Source organism: Parasteatoda tepidariorum, chromosome 10 (genome assembly GCF_982258835.1).
Source record: "Parasteatoda tepidariorum strain Cologne lab strain chromosome 10, Ptep-v5.0, whole genome shotgun sequence".
Taxonomy (NCBI): Eukaryota; Metazoa; Arthropoda; class Arachnida; order Araneae; family Theridiidae; genus Parasteatoda; species Parasteatoda tepidariorum.
In genome coordinates this window covers 103,981,631-104,004,042 of record NC_141764.1, presented here as the reverse complement: position 1 = coordinate 104,004,042, position 22,412 = coordinate 103,981,631, and the positions used below count along the sequence as shown (strand labels likewise).

Below are 22,412 nucleotides of genomic sequence, written 5' to 3'. Positions count from 1 at the left end.
AGAATTCTAAAATCGATTCTGAACAACTCTTGTTCAATTTAACATTGAATTATTCATTGCAAATCACCTGAATTATTTAGAAGAAGGGAAGCTTTATATCATAATTTTACTCTTAGTGCAAAATAATTCATGTTTCATAATATGATGTTTGAAATTTGAAATAATATCAGTACAATAAAAAATTATTCTTTTCGATTTCATTTTTAGCATGAAATTAAATAGCCAATGATTAGGGTTTTTGACTACTCGTTCCTCTTCAAAAAGGATACAGTAAGCAATTATTTAATTTTAAAAAAAGTGCAAAAAAGAAAAAAAAACAAATACAGCATTAATGATAAGAAAATATTTAGAGCATTTTACCAATAAACAAATAAAAAAATTTATATATATATATATATATATATATATATATGTCAAAAATGTAGAGAAAACGCAAAAGGAAACCAGTTTTGACTTATTTCATGAGTTTTACATACTTGCAGCTTGTGCGCAATGCAAACTTATTTCTTTTAAAACTTTCTTCGATTTTTCTTTCCTCTAAATATCCTTTCAGTCTTATTGTGTTATATATGTACACTAAATACAATTTAAAATTTGAAAATAAAAAAAATAAAATCTGTACAATTCCAAATCCCAACAGAGCCAAGCGCTAATGTTATAACTGGAAGAATACTGGAAGAAAATACAAATCAGATTAAATTATTACCTGACATAAAACCAATAAGTGCACTATAACAGGAAAAATTTGAAAAATAGAAACAGTAAATACTCGAATATATATTGGAAACAAAACATTCTTCTTCTTCAGGAGCGCAACAGCCCTTTGCAGGCCTTGGCTGCCTCAACAGCACGCCTTCTCCAGCTCCCTCTGTCCATGGCAACTCCCCTCCAGTTCTTAAGTTTCAGGACTTTGAGGTCGTTTTCAGTGTCTTTGAGCCATCGAGTAGGTGGCCTACCTCTAGAGCGGGACCCCTGAGGGTTCTTGAAGGTGGCAATTTTTACAGGGCTATCTTCAGAGCCTCTCCATATATGTCCGAGCCATCTTAGTCGGTTGCTTCGGACTATCTGCATAATTTGAGGATGTTTATAGAGCCCATAAAGTTCAAAGTTGTACCGTGTTCGCCAACATCCCCCCTCTTTTATGGCACCAAAGATAGTTCTAAGTATCTTTCTTTCAAACGTTTCTATCGGGCGTTGTACGTCAAGGTTTAAAGTCCAGGTTTCGTTTCCGTATAGCAAGACAGGCAGAATGAGTGTCTTATATAATTTTAGTTTTGTTTTTTGGCTAATAAAATTCGATCTTAGTTGACTTTTTAGTCCAAAAAAACATCTGTTGGCCATATTGATTCTATTGTCAATTTCAGGTTTCAGTTTGTTTTGGTCATTGATAATTGTACCAAGATACTTAAATTCTTTAACCTTTTCAAAGGAATGTCCGTTTATCTGCAAAGGTTCACTATAGTTTACAGTTGAGCTTGAAAACTCCATGAATTTGGTCTTGTCTTCGTTAATCGTAACAAAACATTAGATGCAAAATATTAGAATTATTGAAAAAATTGACTTTTAAAAGTGTTATTTATTTTGTTCTCTCTATTATTTGAAAATTGTATATTATTACATTTATTAAAAGTCTCTACTTATTTCGCTTTCACATACTTAAATTACAAATTCAACTAGTCAAATCTGCATATTTCACAGTATTTTTAAGCATCAGACAAATAAAAATGGAGCACAAGTTTATTAAACAATTAGAAAAAAAAAATCAAAATATTAGAATTAAAACTTTATGTGGTTCAAAATATTGGAATATTTCATTTATACACACTAAAATTCAATAATAAATGGCGAAATAAATTTACTTAGTAGTTTGAAGCATCGCCTCTAGTTTTGATCATTGAGAATAAGCAATCATCTTGAGATCATGAAATAAGCAAGCACAAGTGATCTTACACGGAATAAGCAAGTTTTCGCTGTCCACGTTAGCTGAAATAAACTTAATGCTCTCCTCTAGCTCAGCTGTTTCTGTAGGAGCAGTTTCTTGCAGCTTTATTCATTACTATCCACCTTAAACTATCAATTGGTTTAAGATCTGGTGAATCAGCTAGCCACCGTAGCACTGCGTTGCTCCATCTTCAAATTTATGGGAGTAAAATTACAAGTTGCTCTTACGAACAAAACTGAGCTTGTGGTCTACTTGGTGACGGGGTCTACTTGAGCTATTGCTCTTCAGTCTACTTGGGCTAATGTGGACAAAAAAAGTTTGCTTATTTCATACAAGATCGTTTAAATACAGTGATCTAAGCTAACGGTGATGCCGTAAAATATTATGTAATTTTCCACTTATAATTGAATTTTAATACTTATAAAGAAATTTTCTAATATTTTGGACAGCATAAATTTTATTCTAATATTTTGATATTTTTTATAGGTGAATTGTTGAATTAATTTATGGCTTATTGTCAACCTTACCGGCCCGAGGATCGAACTTAGGACTTGTGACACGAGAGCGCAAAGCGCTCAACCACCGGGAGCCAATCATTTACTAAACCTGTCTATAGATCCAGACGGGGTATCATTACTGAAGAAAAAATTATGTCGAGATTTACAATTAGTTAAAATATTATTAAAATGAGTTTAATGCGATTAATTTGAGAAAAAATTGTGTCTCTATAGATATTAATAAAAATATTAGAATACCAGTAAACTGAGTTGTGGACAGGAAATGGAAAGTAATTTATTTTTATCAGAAACATCAATTTGAGCGTTACACGAGTTTAATGTAAGAATAAATCAAGAAAAATCTGAAGATAAATCAGATTGATTAGTTTTTACCAGAGTTAATTCCTCTATATAAATTGTGTTTGCAGTATCAATAAAATCTATGTAATTAAATGCCATAACCAAGTTATCAATAGATCTGAAGCAATCCCTAATGGAAATCGCAGCTTCATACTCTTTTCAAAGTAGAGTAAAGAAAATGTTAGGTAGGTACTTTATTTAAGTTGCACTATAGAGCTGTACAATGGCTTATAGTCGACAGTCTGGGCAACATCCCTGAGGATAATCCGAAGACATGCCATCACAATTTTGGAAGGAAGGGCGCTTTATCAACCCGACGACCGGCACGCGAAGTCGAGCACTTTATTTAACTTCGGTGTTCTATAGGGGAAAAAAAAGCTTAGAGAGAATACTTGAGAAATCGGAACCTTGTCGTAAATCACAAGAATTTAAATATTTCTGCTAACTCAAGTAGTACTCTAGGTAACTCAAGTAAGTTTTCTAAATAACTAGCTATTCAACAATTTACATCCTATCATTAAAATAAACAATTTTAATCATGAATTTCACTTGCATTTTTTTAAAAAACCCGTTTGAAATCATAAAAATAAAAAAATGAATAATTTGAGATACTTAAGATACCTGTATACCTTATATGGTAATATAAGCCTGCTACTCTCTTAAAATGAAAGAGTTATTTCCCCTACTCAAAAAAGAGTTAAATTTTTTTAACTCAACTTGAGTGAAATACATTCTTATTTGAGCGAAATTCTTGCTTTGCGTTTATTCAAACTTGAGTGGTATTTATTAAGCAATATTTGAGTGCTTTTAGATCAAACTTGAGTGATTTATTCATTATTCAATTGTGTGCGAGCTATAAGCTGGAATTTCTATCGTTTTATTTCAAAAAGCAAACGATAATAAATCTAATAAAATTTTTATGTTCTGTGATCTAAATAGATTATGTCTTCGTTTTTATTTTACGTTTAATTTTTTTTCTGGAGAATATGTCATTTAATATTTTGAATTGAGAAGAATTAAAACAATTTTAGTTCACAACGGTATTTCTGAAGAACGGTATTTCTGTTTTACTTTTTAGTAAGTAGATATACCTTGTTGCTTTTATTTTGAAAATAATTTTATTTTGAATGTGTTATATACACATTCCATTTAAATTAGCTGTTTTTCAGCGTTTCTCAATAAAATATTATTCATTTAAATTATTTGTCAAAAAAATTTATTAAAATTGAAAGTGTTAATTGTGGATGATTATGGAATATTAAAAAAATCTGATTCCATGCTAGAATCTTTGTCAAAGCATGTGGGAATATATTATATCTGATAAGAGTTTTAGAATTTTTTCAGATTTCATATTAAAGCTTTAACATTTTATTTTAATATAATAAATTTATATCCATGTTTTAGTTTTTTTGATGCATAATTTTGGTGCAAAACATTTCTGGATAATTAATTTCATATCATTCTATACTTCTTTTATAAACGATATTTACGAAATTATTGTTCATACAGTCTATAATTGCTGTTATTTAAATTGCTTTCTATTAATAAAGTTGACTCTCTTAAATTTATGAAAGTTCACATTTGAAACATCCATTCATTCAAATCAGAATCTTAAGATGTTCAATGTATTTTATTATAAATGTATCATTCAAAGAAAAAGTGGAAAATACTATATTTAAAAAAATTAAGCAGCACTTTGAATTTTTCTGTTTTTATCCTGTTTTTAGCTTTTATTTAATTGGAATTCAGAATTAATACTATCTTCGTATTTCATAAAGTATTTATCACATTATACAAAATACTTTTCCTTTGTTGCTAGCATAAAAGTTCTTACCCCTTTTCTTCAAGTTCAATTTTCGAGGCAAAATTGAAAATGTAGAATTAATATTTAATTAAAAGTACAATGCTAATTAAAGTATTTGAAAATGCAAATAAATTAAAATTTTTCAATAGTTATAGATTAATAGTAAAAAAATAGGAGCAGAATTAGAAATAATATTTATTATGAAATATAGTTCAATTTGAATTTATATACCTACATCCCAGATGAAAATAAACTGTAGTTTTTCTACAGAACTGAAGTAATTTCGTAGTTTTTCTAGAGTTAACTGCAAATTTTCTGTAGTGCAATCTTAACTGTAAAAACACTGCAGTTATTTTGCAACTAATGAGAAGTAATTTCTCGGTAATTTATTTCGAAAAAACTTTTAGCTATTGTCTACAAAATTACTGTAGTTTAAGTGAGGTCACTTTAAAATCATAAATTTAGAAAAAACTGAAACTTTAAATCCGTGGTCATTCTGCAGTAAATTTGAAATAATTATGCAGTCATTGTTTCAGAAGTATACTTTCTGATGAATCTGCAGAAAAACTGCAGTTACTTGGCATTGTTGTAAAATTGAAAGAGTTTGATGTCTTCAATCTTGTTTTCCTGGCTGGTATATTAAATTTTTATAAAGTTTTTTCTTTTTGATTATATATTAATTTCTTACAATTAGGTAAAAATTCTAAACATATATATTGATAACGGAAATAACGTACACTATCTATATTCACAATAGTTAAAATTCATAAAATACATGGGTCATTCTCACAAAAAGGTGATTTTTTAAGTCCCTGAGTAATAAATATTATGAAATACAGCAGATTTCTTAATATTTTTCTTTATCATTTTTCGTGAAGTTCTTAACTAACAAATCATATGCATTTCTGCTAAATGTATTTTATATTTCATTCTTAATTTTTAATAAACATGACTTCAAAATCCCCTCCGTGGACGTCCCTACGTCTGTGGCACAAAATAATTTTTAATGCCTGTTAAACAATTTAAATGTTATTTTAATGATTTTTGTAGTTTTACCTAGTTAAATGTTTATAGTAACTTTTGATTTAAAATTTTTTTAAAAATTTTTTATTTTTATAAATTAAATGACTAGTAAACTTTGTCCATCAAAAATGATGTCTCCCTCCTTGGACAATTAATATAGTTCTGTAAATATGCAATAAAGGGCAGCATATGCGAAATCCCTATAAGACAGCTACTGGGAGGGGTAACCATTCCATTTTCTAATGTTAAATATCAGCTGTTTTTTATCTATTTGGTGTCAGTTTTGGATTGTTGTGTTCAACTGGGGTTTGGCAAAGTTCTCACCGTATAATACTCCGTGGACATCATAAAGAAGGTAAGAGAAAATTATTTTATTTTTGATAGATGAATTTTAGATTGCAAAAATAGTATATTCAACAAAAAGAAGGGTCCCATTTTTGTAACTTTAAAATTAAAAAAAAAGAAAAATTCAAGAACTAGTTTTTGTCTCCTCCGTGGACGTCCCCTCCGTGGACATAACAAGTCCACGGAGGACAAGACACAGTCAATGTAAGAGACAATGTGTTAGATAACCATAATACAATTTTAATAATTAAAAAACTATTTTCTTTTAATTGATATTTTTTAAAATGGAACAAATGTGTTAATTTGTTTCTATTTTTAAAGAAAATCAATTAAGTTTAACTTTTTCTTATAGGAGAAGTAAATATTGGCAATTTTTCTAAATTTCTGTGATGTTTAACATTTTTTTTCTCTTCAAATTTTAGGAAAAAAATTGCGAAACCAAAATTTAAGAAAAGAAAGCAATCAAATGTTCTAATGCAAAAGAGAAGGGAACATAAAAAACTTAGTATGAGATAAGCTAGACAGAAATTAAAAGAAAACCCTATATTGTTTGAAGAAAGTGAAGAAAAAAAAAGAGGAAGAAACTTTAAAATTTGTATCAGAAAAAGATTTAACAGAAAAATCGTTATTAAATGTACTTAAATTTTTAGAAATTGATAGAGCTAGCCGTTTGTGCCCAGGGAAAAAAGAAACAATAACAAGAAGAAAAGAGAAGAAACAAAAACGTTATTTGGATGACAGTATGTTTAACTTGCATAAAATGGTCACAAAAGAGTACCCTCAACTTTCATGTGGAGTCTGAATTTTTATTTCAATAGTCTTTACATTTTAATTTATTAATATTCAGTAAGAGTTACTTAAGGTTAAAAATGGATGTTTCCTTTCATAGCAGCATGATTAATCGGAAGTAGCTCTATCTCTAATAATGAAATATTTTATTATTTACTTAATAATGTTAAACTCATATCAGTTGTGCCCAATAATTAATGAATTAGTCTTCATTGACATTTTATATTTTATAACATAAAATGTCTCCTCCGTTGACTATTACATCTCCTCCGTGGACAAGGCAGAATTTAAAATATTTTAAATCTTGTAAAAAATAAAATAGAAAACTTGACCATTATTATAAGGGCCATTATATTTGTTATATTTATCATATAACAAAAATAAATAAAGGCATTTATGTAATTTTTATCACTTTTTTAATTACTTTAATTTAGGAAATTTTTTTAGTCTATTTATACCTTTTCAGTGAGAATGACCCACATGCTTGATTTATTTGCTGTAATTATTTATAATTCAGAAGCGATACAATTTAATTAGTTTAAAATATACCTAAAATAAGGTATTTAAATATTTCTGTATTTTAATAATTTTATTAAAAATGTCGTTTTTATAAATTTTTATTATTTATTTCTTTTTGACTTAAGAAAACTATGTTTGAGCAAAGTTTATGGTAAAAACAATATTAAAGTAAAGTCAAGTAGTTAATGTTAATTAGTTATTTCTTTTATTCGAATTCATACTAAACTAGGATTATTGCAGAACAAAAATTATACTTATTTTTTTCTAATCGAAACAAATATATAGTTTGGATTTTAAACAAATTTATATCAAAAGAGTTTGCAAAATTAAGTTTGAAAAAGGGTGTTTAATCCAGATTTTTTAGCTTCAAACGTCTTCCTCAAAAATTAATTAATTTCACTTAGTTTCAGAAATTTATCTTAAAAAATTTAGGCAATTTAAAACAATATTCCCATAGGCCCCCATCAGGGGGAAGGTGGGCGCACGATGCGCCCACTTAAAGCTTGGGGGGGGATTTTTACACTAAATAAAACGAATAGTTTGGGGGGGGGGAATTTAGACGAGAGAATTTTTTTTTAAGTACATAAATAAAAGAAGCAACATAGCACTATTTCGAACAAGTTAACATGGAAGGGGGAAGTTAGCAAAATTTTTTTGGGTGGGGGGATGAATGCGCCCAAGTGCTTGGGGGGGGCACTGAATATACCTTTTTTATTGCTTGAAAATAAAGCTTTATAAATTAAACGAATAAATTTGTTCGAAAAAAAATAACTCATAGTATTTTCAATTGAACCTAAATGAGCATAATATTTATAAAACTGCTTACTTTAAAAATTTGTTTAGGGCTCCTTACTTTTAAAAATTAAACTTAAAAGAAAAATGACGAAACTTAAGGGAAAGAAAAAAAACTCAAATCTTCAGTGATAAGGAATGTTTCATAAAAAAAAACTCGTAAGTAATAATGCATTTAATTGTTGTTTTACCGTATACAATCAAAACAATTGGATAACCATAAAATGCTGCTATTCAAACTGTCAACTCTGAAAATTTTTTTTAACTGTGTTTTCACCTTATTTGATTTAACAAATGAAAACTTTATCCTCGCCAACGAGACCCAGCTTATGAAAATAATTAGTTTTTTGTAGCCGTCTTGACACAGGACTGTAGCCGAGAGGGTTAATCGGTCAATCTCACGACAGACGGGAAGCGAGTTCGAATACTCAGGTTACACAGAGTCGATGCTCACAGCGAAAGCTTTCAAACATACGATACTATCTAATTCGATATTCAAGTTCAACAATCGTTAAGATAAAAAGAAAATTCCTATATAAGGCTTTCATTCAAAAGGAATTTTTTTAAACAAAAACTATAGTATTTTCCATCGCTTACGATAGATGGCACCACTAAATACAAACATTTTGTATATTAGCAATAAAAATTTTGACTGCAATTTACTGAAAATCGCTCAAATACGAGTTAAAATCACTCAAGTTTGAGTGAAAACGATCCACTCAGGTAATACTGAAAGTCACTCAAACTCGAGTGAAAATAACTCAAGTTTGAGGGAAATTTTTTTCACTCAAATTGAGCTATTTCCATATAACTCTATCACTTGAGTGATTTTAACTCAAGATGAGAAGGCCGGTTTTTTCTAGATGAAAGAGTTAAATAGCACTCAAGTTGAGTTATTTTCACTCGTTCTTTTTAAGAGAGTATGGTAATACTTATACACTTGTTGTTACCCAAACAAACGGACAGTTAACACTTAACAAAATTTGCGAGTCTCCCTTATTACGATAGGCGAAATTGTTAACTCAGCTAAGTTTTTTTATAATTGATACTGATTTACCATATGCTTTAGTAGGGTTGTAGACTTGCAGGGATTTTTGTTTGTTTATTGATTGTGCCGGGCCAGTTGTCACTTCATTTGGTAAGAGACTGATCATCTCTGCTAATTCTAAAAGTGACAACTTATCTTTGCACATTAGACAGCAGAATTCTCAAAATGTTAAGGTTAAAAATGATGAAAAAGATGTTTGAAGAAAAGTAAACACCGAAAAAAGAAAAGAATGATGTTTCAAAAAAAAAAAAAAAATAAGCATCGAAAAAATGAATGTTAAGGATGTTTCAGTAAAAGTAAACATCAAAAAATAGAAAGAAAGAATGTCCAAAAAGTTCAAATGATTCGAAGATAGATCTAGGTAATGGATGCGTTCATTATCAGGTAAATATCGACGAAAAAATATGTAAAGTATAACAATAACAAAAAGGAAAAATAGGAAGAAAAAAAAGAATGACCAAGAAACTGATTACAAAAACAAAAATGAAAAGAAATTTAAGTAAACAAAATTTTGAAAAAGTACATGTATCAAAGCTTAGGAAATATTTTTAATCACACAGAATCTTAAATTCTGAATAAATGACACTTGTTGTCCAGTTCGTTTCCATAAAAATTTTGTATATTTTTGTGTGAAAAATTTTTTGAAAATTTTAGTAGAATAGTTTATAAACATGTTTCATTTTTCTTTCTGTTTAATTGACTAAGCAGATAATTTGCATAATCATGTTTTTCATATTTTTGTCATTGTAAATAATTGTTTTTTTCTTCTTCACATAATTGAAAAAATGTTGTTTGTAGTAGGGAAAAAGGAAACACTCGTACCAACGAGGTAGTCAAATATTAATTGTATTATTACATGAATTAAAAATTACTAGGGGGCTCCGCCCCCTGCTCGCTACGCTCGCCAACCCCCAGAACTGCTTCGCAGTTCCATTGCATATTGCTTCGCAATCTTATAAAAACATTTTAACAAATTTAAATTTTAAAATAAAAATGCCAGATATTGAAATCAATTACTTAATGAAATTTATACACTTCTCTGCCCCCTTCACAATTTGATTATCTTTTCTTCATGTAGCTGAGAAATTTGGAGCTGTAGCAGAGAATATATCTCAATAAGATCACCAAATGTACCATTGCCAATTTAATTTAGAAATTTAATACAATCCCATTAACTTTGCAAGGTTCGCATGTTTTGGGTAAGCGTCATTTTTATGAAGATTTGTTTATTGTCATTGCGAAAAATAGAATCACCGGAAATTGAATTATGTCAAAAATAAATGGCAGTAGTGTCCCTGAACTTTTGAAATGTATTCTTTGTATCAAAATTTGTTGTCCACACGTAACACCAGTTAAAACTACGCAAACTAAACTGTTCCGATGAAAATTTTCGACACAATGGCGTTTTCTTTCAATATAAGTTTGTGAGGAGGTAAGTGACTCACAGAAAGACTATTTAAAAATTCAGAGGGATAAAGTGTTTGCTCGTGATCATTGTCTGTAACCACCAAATCATAACTGATGTATAGTCTCTCTTCATCGGGCATCAATCTTTTAAAAGTTTGGATTTTATTTCTTCGCAATCTTCATTCATCGGAGGTAATATTGCTCGATTTGTTATCAGAAGTTTGAGCAATTTCTGGAATATAACGGTAAATTTCATCAATGATGGCTTTAAGATCACCAGAGGTATCATTGTCAATTTTGTGAAGAAATTCAGTAAATTTATGTTCACTTGGCAAGGCTCAAGTGTTTTGGGTGAGTATCATTTTAATGATTTGAGTCCATTTTGAATAAAATGTGTTATACCTAATTGTTAAATTTAAATGTATGGCTGTTAGCATTACCCGAGAAATACCGCGAGAAGGTCGCCATATCTCATTTCTCATGGGGAGTTTTGATTCTGGAAGGTCCCCTTGCCTACTTCCGATGGGTATTAAACATAAAACAAAATAGTTTTGTTCACAAAAGTTCTTTATAAGCTATATTTTTTGTAAAGACTCTCTGATCATTTTTTAAATGTCCTTGCTCATCTGTATCAGCAATAAAAAACTTTAAGCCATCAAATGATCGGGCTCGACTGGCAGCCACATACAGCTGTCCATGTGCAAAAACTGGTTGCGGTAAGTAAATACCAACCTTATTAATTGATTGTCATTGTGATTTGTTTATTGTCATAGCAAAAGCAAGAATCACCGGAAATTGAATTCTGTTTAAAATAAATGGTAGTAGTGTTCCAGAGCTTCTCAAATTTATTCTTGGAATCAAAATTCGCTGTCCAGATGAAGCACCTGTTAAAACTTCGCAATCTAAACAGTTCCGGTGCAACCTTTTGACGCGCATTCTCGTACCATTAATTAGTGCCTTTGAAGTGTTAAGGTTACGTATCAGTAAAACAATGGCATTTTCTTTCAATGTGAGTTTGAGAGGAGGTAAGCCACTCACTGAAAGGCTATTTAAAAATTCAGTGGGATAGAGAGTCTGTTCATGTTCGTTGTCAGTAACCACTGAGTCACAACTGATGTAAGTTCTTTCGTCACCTGGCATCATTCTTAAAACTTGGTGATTAATCTCCTCGCAATCTTCATTCTTCGGAGCCAATATTGCTCGATTTGTTATCTCAGGAGTTTGAACAATTTCCGGAATATTACCGTAAATTTCATCAATGATAGAAGCAGAGCTGATCAGAAAGTTTGGTATCTCAATAAGATCATCAGGGGTACCATTGCCAATTTCCTTAAGAAATTTAATAAATTCACGTTCACTTGGCAAGGCTCGCATGTTTTGAGTTAGCGTCATTTTTATGATTTGAGACCAAAATGGCCAGGATTTCACACAGCTCTCAACTATTCCTGCGCGACCAGAGTGGGGTACATCTGGCAAAGTTTGCTGAAAATCTCCCGAAAGCAAGACAGTTTTTCCACCAAATAACTTTTCTTTGTCCCCATTGGAGGCGATATCTCGAAGTAATCTGTCAATTACTTGTATGGCATAGACCGGACACATGGAAACTTCATCAATAATTATTAAAGATGATTGGAGGAGCCTTATAGCATGTCTGCTGTTCGCCGTGATGCCAGATACAGAATTTTCTAAAAGTGGGATGGGCAATTTAAAAACATTATGGAGAGTTCTTCCTCCTTCAAGCAAACTGGCAGCTATACCACTAAAGGCACATGAAATGCAATCATGCTGCATTGATCGCAATTTACTTAAAATGGCTTTTTGAACAAATGTTTTCCCACATCCAGCGTGTGCAGTTAAGCAAAACACTTTCTCATTTGATTCTTTATCTTCATCACATAGCACAGTTTTTAATACTGTATCAATGACGAAACGTTGCTCTTCATTTGCTGCTTTGTACATTTCTTCAAATAAACTATCTTGTTTAAGTAGATCAAATAGATTATCATCATTGTCGTATTGTAAATTGAGTGGAATGGGCAATCCAAGTGACTCACATGATGTATTGTGAATAATTAGAATTTCTTCTATTTCTAACAGACACATGTTGAATGAATTCACCTCATTATTAGATTTAAGGAAATCTTCACACAGAAAAGTTTTAAAGTCATTCCAAAGTGCAAGAGCATTAGGTGGAACATTGATGCCACAAATAAAGCCAAACAGTTGCCTCAATTGTTTTGGATGTTGAAAATCCTTAGCCTCGGTTAAGCATTCACGCCATTCCTCGTCATTTGATGCAATTCCACGGGAATAAGCTGCTTCAAAAAAAGTTGGAAAAACAACTCCATCATGCAGCTTTAAATCTTCAAAGGATTTAGGTCCTCGTACATGCAGTAAAAGGAGACGCAAATGAAATAGCTCAACATTCTTTGGGTTAACTGTGTATAAACTTGTGATGGTTTTATCAGCTCCACGCAGTCTTGTTTTCCACTTTTTTTGTTGATCTTGCCAGGTATAATGTTGTGGAATCTCAACATACAACAAATTATTAGCAGCAGGATCTTGTTGGTTCAGAGTAAAGAATGCCTCTAGCTTTGTAACTTTTGGTGATGAAGCTACATGTTCTTCATTGCCTTCTCGAAAGTACACTGTCTGCTGGAAAGGTAAATGGCATTCAAGTCGTATAATACTATGTGACTGATAACGCATTTCATATTCAAAAATACGCCATGCAGCTTCAGTTGATCCCACATACCTTCCATTGAGAAAGGAGTCAATTTCATCATAGACTGCCACTTCTTCACTTTTCTTGGAAAATTGCAATGTGGCACAAGCATAACCTTTATAAACATATTTATAAATATACTTTATACTTTGAACAGTTGAACAAACTTCGAGATTAATGTGGCAGTCAAATTTGGCCAATAAGTATGGATTGTAAGGAACAATAAATCTGATGTCTACAGTGTGGCCTCGTACCTCAACAGTTCGACTATCATCTCGCCGCTTGTAAAGTGCATACCCATTGACATTATCATTTGTTGCTTCATTAAAGTCTTTTGGAAAGTTTTTTTTGCACTTTCCCTTCTCCATGCATACAGAATGAGGATTAAGTACACCACATGGACCATGAGTCATGTAATTCCCAACTTTTTCATAAAGTTTAGGATGAGTATTTTTGTCTGGAATTTCAGCAGAAACAAATTTGTCAATATCAGCCACACTTCTGATTTTATCATGGTAATCAAGAGTTAATAACATGTGGGCATATGGCAGACCACGTTTTTGAAATTCGATTGTGTATATCAAAGCAGCAATTTTACCAAACACTTGTTTTTTTACTATGCAGGCCACAAGTTCTTTCAACTTACAATGAAATACACGCACAACAATATCTGGTCGATAATGAGAGGATTCCCGTGGTGCTAAGTTTTCACTGATCTCTGGCCAACGTGGATTGCATGTCATTGTTAAGAATAGAGAAGGTTTGCCAAACCTTTGAACAATGGACATTGCATCTAAATAGTTTTGATGCATATTACGGGGAGAACCAATGAAAGAAGAGGGAAGAATGACTTGACTCCCAACTCTCAAATTGTTTTCAGCTGCACGCTGGTGTATGAAATCAGCTACATTTAAATACATATCTGCAAGCAAATTACTTTGATTGTGCCTTATAAAATTTAAGCGTGTGCCTTCAATTCGAACATAGGGGAGAGGGGGGCACATGTGAACAGGGGGCACATGTGAACATGGTATGTTTTACCAATATGATTTGAAATAAAAAATCTCGAAAAATTTTCAATTGATGGCAGTACTAGTCCTACCTCTCTGAAAAACTTTCAGAACAATGAGACATTTTGTTGGTCTATTCTGACAATTTCTTTGTATCAGCTGGTGTTGCATATATTATAATCGCTCGCTTCTCCAAGTGAAAGCATAATATAAATAAACTAATAAACTAAAATTAACTATTGCAGATCATTATATGAACATTCAGGTAAGTTTATGACAATTATTCTTTTTTTTTACTCAATTAAAAGTTCTTTATTTTTCAAGTTAGGTTTAAGAAGGATGATGGGGGCACTTGTGAACAAAACATCTGGGGCAGATGTGAACAGTTCACAAGTGCCCCTACATAGTATTAAGATTATTATCCTCATGATATTATAAGTTTAAAAAATATGTATGCATTTAAAATTATCATTATTTAATTTTCCATAATTAATTTATTAATTTTTCCTTTAAAATTTTTTTTTTTATTAAATGGTTGATCGCGCATCACGCATATTAACTGATACACCTGAGAAAATAGAATTTTTTAAAGCTACAAATGAAAAGATAAAAAAAATGAAAAAAAAAAGCATGGAAGAGTATTAGAGAAGAAAGAAAAAGGCCCATTACAACACCCGTGGAACATGAAGTTGCGAAAAACCCAATTACGGATAAATTATTGTACAGCTGAAAAATTATTTTCTTATTGACAGTACTGTTGTACAATTTAAATTCACATAGTAAGCTACAACCCCCTCAGTATAATGCGTATCTATATCTGTTATATTAAAGGTTTTTTTTCTTTGAAATATGATGATTGCTTTGTGTTTTTAATATTGTTCATATGTGCCCCAGGCCTGTTCACATGTGCCCCCAATAGGGGCACATGTGAACAATTGAAGTCATTTTTCTAAAATATTATAAAGTAAAGAAATATTTTATTGAAAAATCTCAAAAAATTCCACAAGACAAACAAAATACTATTTAAACATATGGACTTTTTTACTATGAAAAATTGATGATATTTTTCGAAAAGTGAAGAAATAAAAAAATTTGTTCACATGTGCCCCCCTCTCCCCTACATATCCACAACCCACTGAAGATACAGTTTTTGTGAACGATGCAATAAACTGAAAGTTTCTCTGATGGAAAGACGATAGGCAGCATACTGTCTCATTGTTGTTTTGCTTCGTTGATTATTTGTAACAGTGTGCGAAATATTAATATGCCATCCAGGATCACCATGGGGAAACAGTAGCGGATAAGCCAATGGGTCTAACGATGAGTCTAAAACAGAAACTGTGCGAATGCCACCTGACTTTGACATCACCACCAGGTTTCGTTCCCCAGGAGGTACTCCATCTACGCATCTAAAGATTGCTGCAACATCTGTACTTGTGGCATCATTTTACCGTCGTTGATCAGACGACGCGCTGACAGTGATGTGCATGCATATTTCCTTTTCATTTCCATCACTGGAATTCCTACAGAGATCACCCATTGTTTGAAAAGATTGGACATATGAATTCACTCTGTTCAGATATACAGCTATTTCATGCATAATGTTCGCATCACATTTGACATTAGCTTGTTCGCGCATTCTGTGTTCAACTGCTGTATCTACATCATAAAAGTAATTCTGAGCGTACTTTGGCTGGCAACCTTCACTTGGTATAAGTGGTTACCTACACGATGGTAAAATGTGTCATGGATTTTAAAATGATACATTCCACCGGTTACACTTTTATCTAAGTGTGTCTCAGAACTTATCATGGCAAATGCAGAATTATAGGAGCGAATATTGTCCAAATAATTTTGGGATCGTTTCTTTGCAGTATGGTCTAAAGATGTTACACCAGTAATCAAATTCTCAAAATATTGTGAATGCGACAATAAAGGAAGATCAACCTTGCCTTTCTGACAGCAAATACCATATTCATTGCTACTTCCTGTCTTCTCTAACATAAAATGCTTAGCATGACAAAAGTTACAAATAAAAGTCATAGATCCAATAGTAAAGGGGTCACAATCGTCATGAACAGTCAATGCAGATTTGTAAAAATCTCGAATTTGTAGAGGTGGCGATTCCCTTCGGCCAGAAATGCTTTCCCGTTTAGAATTCCGTCATTCATTTCTCTGACGTCTGCCAGAGATATTTCGACGCCTGATAGTAGGCATTTTATTTAGGCAGCAGGCACTAAATAAATAAAAATAGAACTAAATAACTAAGATATCGTTTTAAATCTCAAATCAAAATAATTGCTTGTAGAAAGTTTGTTTTGGTTTGAATACTCGCACGTTTGTTTTGGTTTGAATATTCGCACGATGCCATTGCCATTCTATTGTAACGAAACAAAAAATTTATCATGAAACTAAAAATTTATCAAAGGAACTAAAGATATTGAATTCTTTTTTTAAGAAATTCAGTTCCGTTTTTTTTATCCACTCTTATTTTTGTTTATCAATCTATTAATTCAGAAATGCTTTAAATCAAACGATGCTTACGGAAACAATGCTTATGCGAACCACCCGAAAAATGATTTGCTGAATTCTCATTGGTTGAAACTAAATTATTAATTTTATTAATTAATTAAAGGAAATTTTCATAATTTAAGACCTTATTGCACATCTACATAACAATACCTTTAAAACGACACCTTATTTGTTTAATTCTGTTGCGTAGTTTGGGAGTTTTTAGCGAGACAAAATATTGCTAGCCTATTAATATATAGATATGTAAAAAGTAGGTTTCCAAAATGATTTAAAACGGAAAATTTTAATAAAAAATTCTTCAATATTATTATTTTAAATTGACGTTTCGTTTACACTTTTCCTTCTTGCAAATTATTTTTTAAAAATTATTTGTACTACAAAATAATTTTTCCAAAGCATCATTCTTATTTATTTTAAATGTAAAATTCATAATTAGAAAAAGAATAATAAAATGTTTCAATAAAGTCACTTGAAAAAATTTTTTTTAACGAGTTTTTTCTTTTCGTCAAAAATTAAAGTAATCTTCATACTTGAATCTAACTTTTAGTACAACAATGAGACTTTTAAGTAATCAAGTGCGTTTTCGTAAATAGTTCCCTTTTTTTTAGCAGTTTTAGTAATATTGTATGTGCGGGACAGCATTGCGACAAAAAAAAGAAGAAAAAAAATTAAATTTTCCCAATTCTAAATTCAACGATTCTATGACGAGACTTTTTATTTCATTCCCTAAAATGTTCACTGAGACGAACATGCGTCGAATACATTTCCTTTCGTGACTATAAAGGTACTTTTTTGGCAAATGTATCGATTTGGCGATAGATGTATAATCGGTTCTTTCACTTTCAGCGAAGAAACATCTATTTTTCTTTTATTCTCTGGGGTACCTTTCGTTCCTATTCTAAATGCACCTTTGTAAGACGCTTTAACATTTACATAGTGTTGAAGTCGATCCAACAAAAAGGAAAAAAATACGTTTATTTTACTTTGAAGGAAAAATGCTAAATAATTTTTGCAATTCTTTTGAACTTTAAACATAGTATTTGTATTGCTTTTAAAGAAAAAGTATGGAAAAAAAACGCACAAAAATGTAAGAAATTGTAAGAAATAAAAAGAAAATAAATAAAATTCTAAAACTGAAGTAGAATTTATTACGTTGAAAACGAAGCTTGCACGGTGTTAAAATTGATTAACAGATGAAGAATAAGAAGGCACTTATTTTTCTAACTTTTATAAGAAGATAATTATTTATCTTTAATAGGATCGAAGACAAATAAATAAAATAAATGTAAAAGTAATAATAATTTTTGCTTTAATTTTAATTTTGAAACTAAAAATTAAATTACGTAAAATTTAAAATAAAAATTAAAAAGAGAGAGTTAATTTTTTAATTATTTAAAAGTTATTCTTTTGAATCATCCGAATTTCGTTTTTTTTTTGTGATGAACTTATAATTTTTTTTTCTTTTATAACGATTCTCACCCTTTATTTCTAATTTGATAATAAACTTAATTGAATTGAAGAGAAATGCAAAAATATTAAAATATTGAAATATAAAAGATATATAAAAAAACGAAAATTATATGCATTTTTAATTGACAAAAATTGTTTTAAATGCTAGTATTAATTAACGATGAAGATATATGAAAAATTAGAAACATGGTTATTTTTATGCAAAAAAAAATAATTATATTTAAGCTAAATAATAAAAAACTATTGTGCAAAAATTAGATTCATAAACTTTAAATACAACTTTCTTATAAAATTTGTGAACTTTTTAGATATTTGTTAAAAAATCTACCACAATTTCATAAATGCATTTATTTTGAATATTCCTTTTACTTGTATTTTATTACTAATTTGTCGGTCTGGTTTTTTAGTCTTATTAAGAATTCGGCGCAATATTTGACATTGCTGGCTAATTATAGGAACTTATTATAATGTCTAAGCATTATTCTATTGAATACACAGAATTATATTTGTCGTGTATAGTATATTAGTATTTAGAACGTTTAAACTTCATTCAAATTGAGTTCATGATTATAACTTATGGCTCTGTTAACGCCAACCTAGAGTCTGTTCTGGTAGGTGGATGTCATTGAAATTGGGTATATACGTCATAATACGTCCATGGAAAAAAGCAATCTGCAATAAAAGAAAAACAGTTTATTTATTCATTTGTGCTTTTCACGGACAAAAAAAAGAAAGATATTATTCATATAAAGAGATTTAGAAAGTGATTCACTTCCAGCAAAAAGTAAAATCACATCGATGTTTGAATGACTTACGAAAAGGTAGGCTTTGAAAAAGAAGATGATAACTAAATTTGGAAATTTGTTACATATGTACGTTTAATAAAGGGAATTAATTATACAGAGTTAAAAACCGATCTTATTTAATGAATCAGTTTGTTTAGATGCCTGCAATCAAACTACAGAAGTCGACAGTGGAAATCTAGTAATCTAGATTTCTACTGTCTGTAATCTCTTTAATCTAGTAGTAGAAATCTAGTAGTTAACAAGAAAGTAGAAATCTAGTAAAACTAATATAGTAAAACTTTCAAAAAACGAACTGAAACTGTGATTACAATTACAGTTAATATACTACAAGATTGAGGAGTCAAGAGGACTACTTTCAAATAAAATTGAATGGAAAGAATTTAGAAAGTCCTGTTGAACATATAATTAAATAGTCGGTTACAGGGACTGCTAACACGTAAATTCTGTTGTACAAAGGTCATTCGATACGGATCGTGCAACTAGGTATAACTAGTACGACACTATCACGATAACAATACAGACAAAATATGAAAATATCACTCTCATTATTAATAGATAAAATTTACGAATACAATTATATCACAATCACTATCGGCAACAATACATAATCAAAACTAATATCGCTAATATTATCCAAATACAGAATTATTGAATACAATATTATCATCAGTATTGATACATATTATTTGTCTAACAAAAAGGTGAACTTATGAAAAATTCAAGTACATTTAGTAAATTGAAAAAATATCGCGATTTATTGTTAAATATTGAAATTTTTTTTATTATACATTGTGATATTAAAATTCATACATCGTAAAATTCATCAGTCGTGTAGGAACCAATGAGTGTGTTGGCGACAAGACGGAAAAAGAAGACACTAAGTCCATATAACTGATAAGTACCGAGTTCTGCGTCTAAAATTAGCACTTTTTGTTCGTTATGCGTGCCCTAGTGGTTAAAATTTGTACAATTTTTTTAAAAACTTTAATTGATATTGACGAAAAGCTTTTTAATTATGAAGTAAACAATTTTTTACGTAATTTTGTAGAATATAATTTTACATGGAAAAATAAGAAATTTGAATGCAATCGGTCAAAATCTGAGAAATAGAATTTCAAAAACATTGTATTTTAAAATTTAGATTTCTCAGGAACTATTTAGATAGATTTCGTTCAAATTTTGTATTTTGCTATGTAAAATTATATTCTTTCAAATGAAGTAAAAAATTGCATAGATTACTATTCAAAATTTTCTCGACAAACATTAAATAAAATAATAAAATATAACAAATTTATTGAAAGTTTTTTTTTGCGTGAAATTATCTTCGGATAAGTAAATTTTACAATTGTGGTAAAAAGGTTTTCAATTCGATTTAAGAAAGATAACAATTATTAACGAGTAAGAAATAAAAATGCTGTAAAAAACCTTTATAGCACTATTTCAAAGTAACCCTCCAGTTGGGTCACCCTTTTATAGTCCCTCCTTATCCAGGAGAGAATAATCAATAACAAATCGGATAAAATAATACTCTCAATAAACACTGTTATGAGAAAACTTTAAGTTTGAGAATTCCCTTCTTGGTATAATCCGCGCTTAAATGCACGTATGAATGTCATTTCTATGAGTTTATTATGCCTTAGACAAATTGTTCTGAAGCTATCGATTGGTCCATTCATACAATACGATAAAAACACAAGCATATTCGAACACAAACCTACATTTGAAGATCGGCACACTCTTCTACCATCAAATGGCTCATATTTAAAGAGAAAGCGACATTAATGTTTGAGACGGGAGAAATTTAATGGCTTTTAGCTACTTCCAACAAATATGTATTCTTTTTTATTTCTAAATAAAGCGAGTTAAATTTTTATGAGATACTTTCTATCAATATGAATACCGGCGCACTATTGAATATTTATATTTCTAGGAAATTGATTATATTTTCTTAACCATTTAATTTCATAGTAGGAGCCCCGATAGCAGTGACTTCATGAAAAAGTCAAAAATGGACACAGCTCTGTTATAGCCACGGATGTCCGGTTTGAAATTACTCTAATGAGATCACAATGTGACTTTTATGTGATATCATAAAAGTTGTGTCACATTTATACTTTTATGAAACTTTAAATTGTGATATCATTTGAAAGTTTCACTCATTATTTAGTGTGACTTCAAGTGGGTAGTCACACCACTTTACTGGAACTGAAGTCATTGCGAAACATTATTGTCTCTTAATTACATCTTTGATCTCTTGAAATTCTCATAAGAACCATTATACCACTTGTTTTTTTAAAGTCTCAGGGGTACCTTTTGCGACTTGTCTCATAAGAGTTAGACTAGCTACATAAAAGTCCTGTAAGCAGTTTTTTGTGATTCATCTCTTAAAATGAAATATGTGAATTACAATAGAGTCACAAATGGTCACCATTACATTCACATGTCTGATATTTTTTCTGACAATTGCTTCTGAAAGCGTGTCTGTTAAAAAAAATTGCTAGCGTACACTATTACTCTAGTCTCTAGTGATCAAAGTATTTGATCCCCTTGGTCAAGTTACCGAATAATATTTAAATAAATCTATTAATATTATATATTTAGAGAAATAATTTGGAAGTCTTTTCCTTCTATTTTAAAAGTATAGTTACATTTTCTTCAAGACTCCTGTTAAAAATTTCAAATTTTACACAACCAATCATGATAAGATTTATTTTATTCAAAAATATTACTGAAGAGGTAAAAAAAAAATAACGCAACGCTTGAGAGAACAATTCCTTAAAATGAGCATTTTTGTAATAGCTTTGCAATCTTTAATTTTGAATAAAATTCTTTATTCTCTTTTCCATATAATTTGACTAAAACTGATTGCGATTACACAACAAAGATTTTTTTTCTCCGACGAATCAACAAAATTTCCATAGAATATAAAGCATTATGCATTGAAGTAAGTAATAGTGTGTTTAGACACTTTCAAGCTTCTTAAATAGTTTATCATTTAAAATGCAAATAAAAATTTGCGTAAAATTTTAACTCTAATTTTAAAATTTATAAAAATATGTAAAGTGATAGATTATCCATCGAGGAAACATGGACAACTTAATAATATAAGAGCATTTAATTGATATTTCTCAGCAAACTATTTAGAACGAAATCTCCAACCACACCTTCTCATATTCACTACGCGTCACATCAGCATATTTTTTTTTCAAGGTGTGTGACAATTTCAGACATTTGATTGAATATGAACATTGTAACAAGATTCATTGATTTTGTGTGACTAAGACATTGATTTTGTGTTGCGTTGTAAGCTCTTAGGGGGGCGTTAGGACTTTCTGGAGAATTT

General features: G+C 30.2%; 1 protein-coding gene across 1 annotated transcript; it reads right to left on the bottom strand.

Annotated features, from left to right (window-relative positions):
* Window positions 1–11,273: 11,273 nt before the first annotated feature.
* On the bottom strand, window positions 11,274–14,171 carry LOC122268790 (uncharacterized). The gene has a single exon (XM_087152956.1). It carries the CDS (start codon window positions 14,169–14,171, stop codon window positions 11,274–11,276), a length of 2,898 nt encoding a protein of 965 aa, XP_087009082.1.
* Window positions 14,172–22,412: the final 8,241 nt, after the last annotated feature.

Excerpts from the sequence above, each read along its gene's own strand:
- LOC122268790 (XM_087152956.1), bottom strand. The coding sequence starts at position 14,171 with ATGTATTTAAATGTAGCTGATTTCATACACCAGCGTGCAGCTGAAAAC.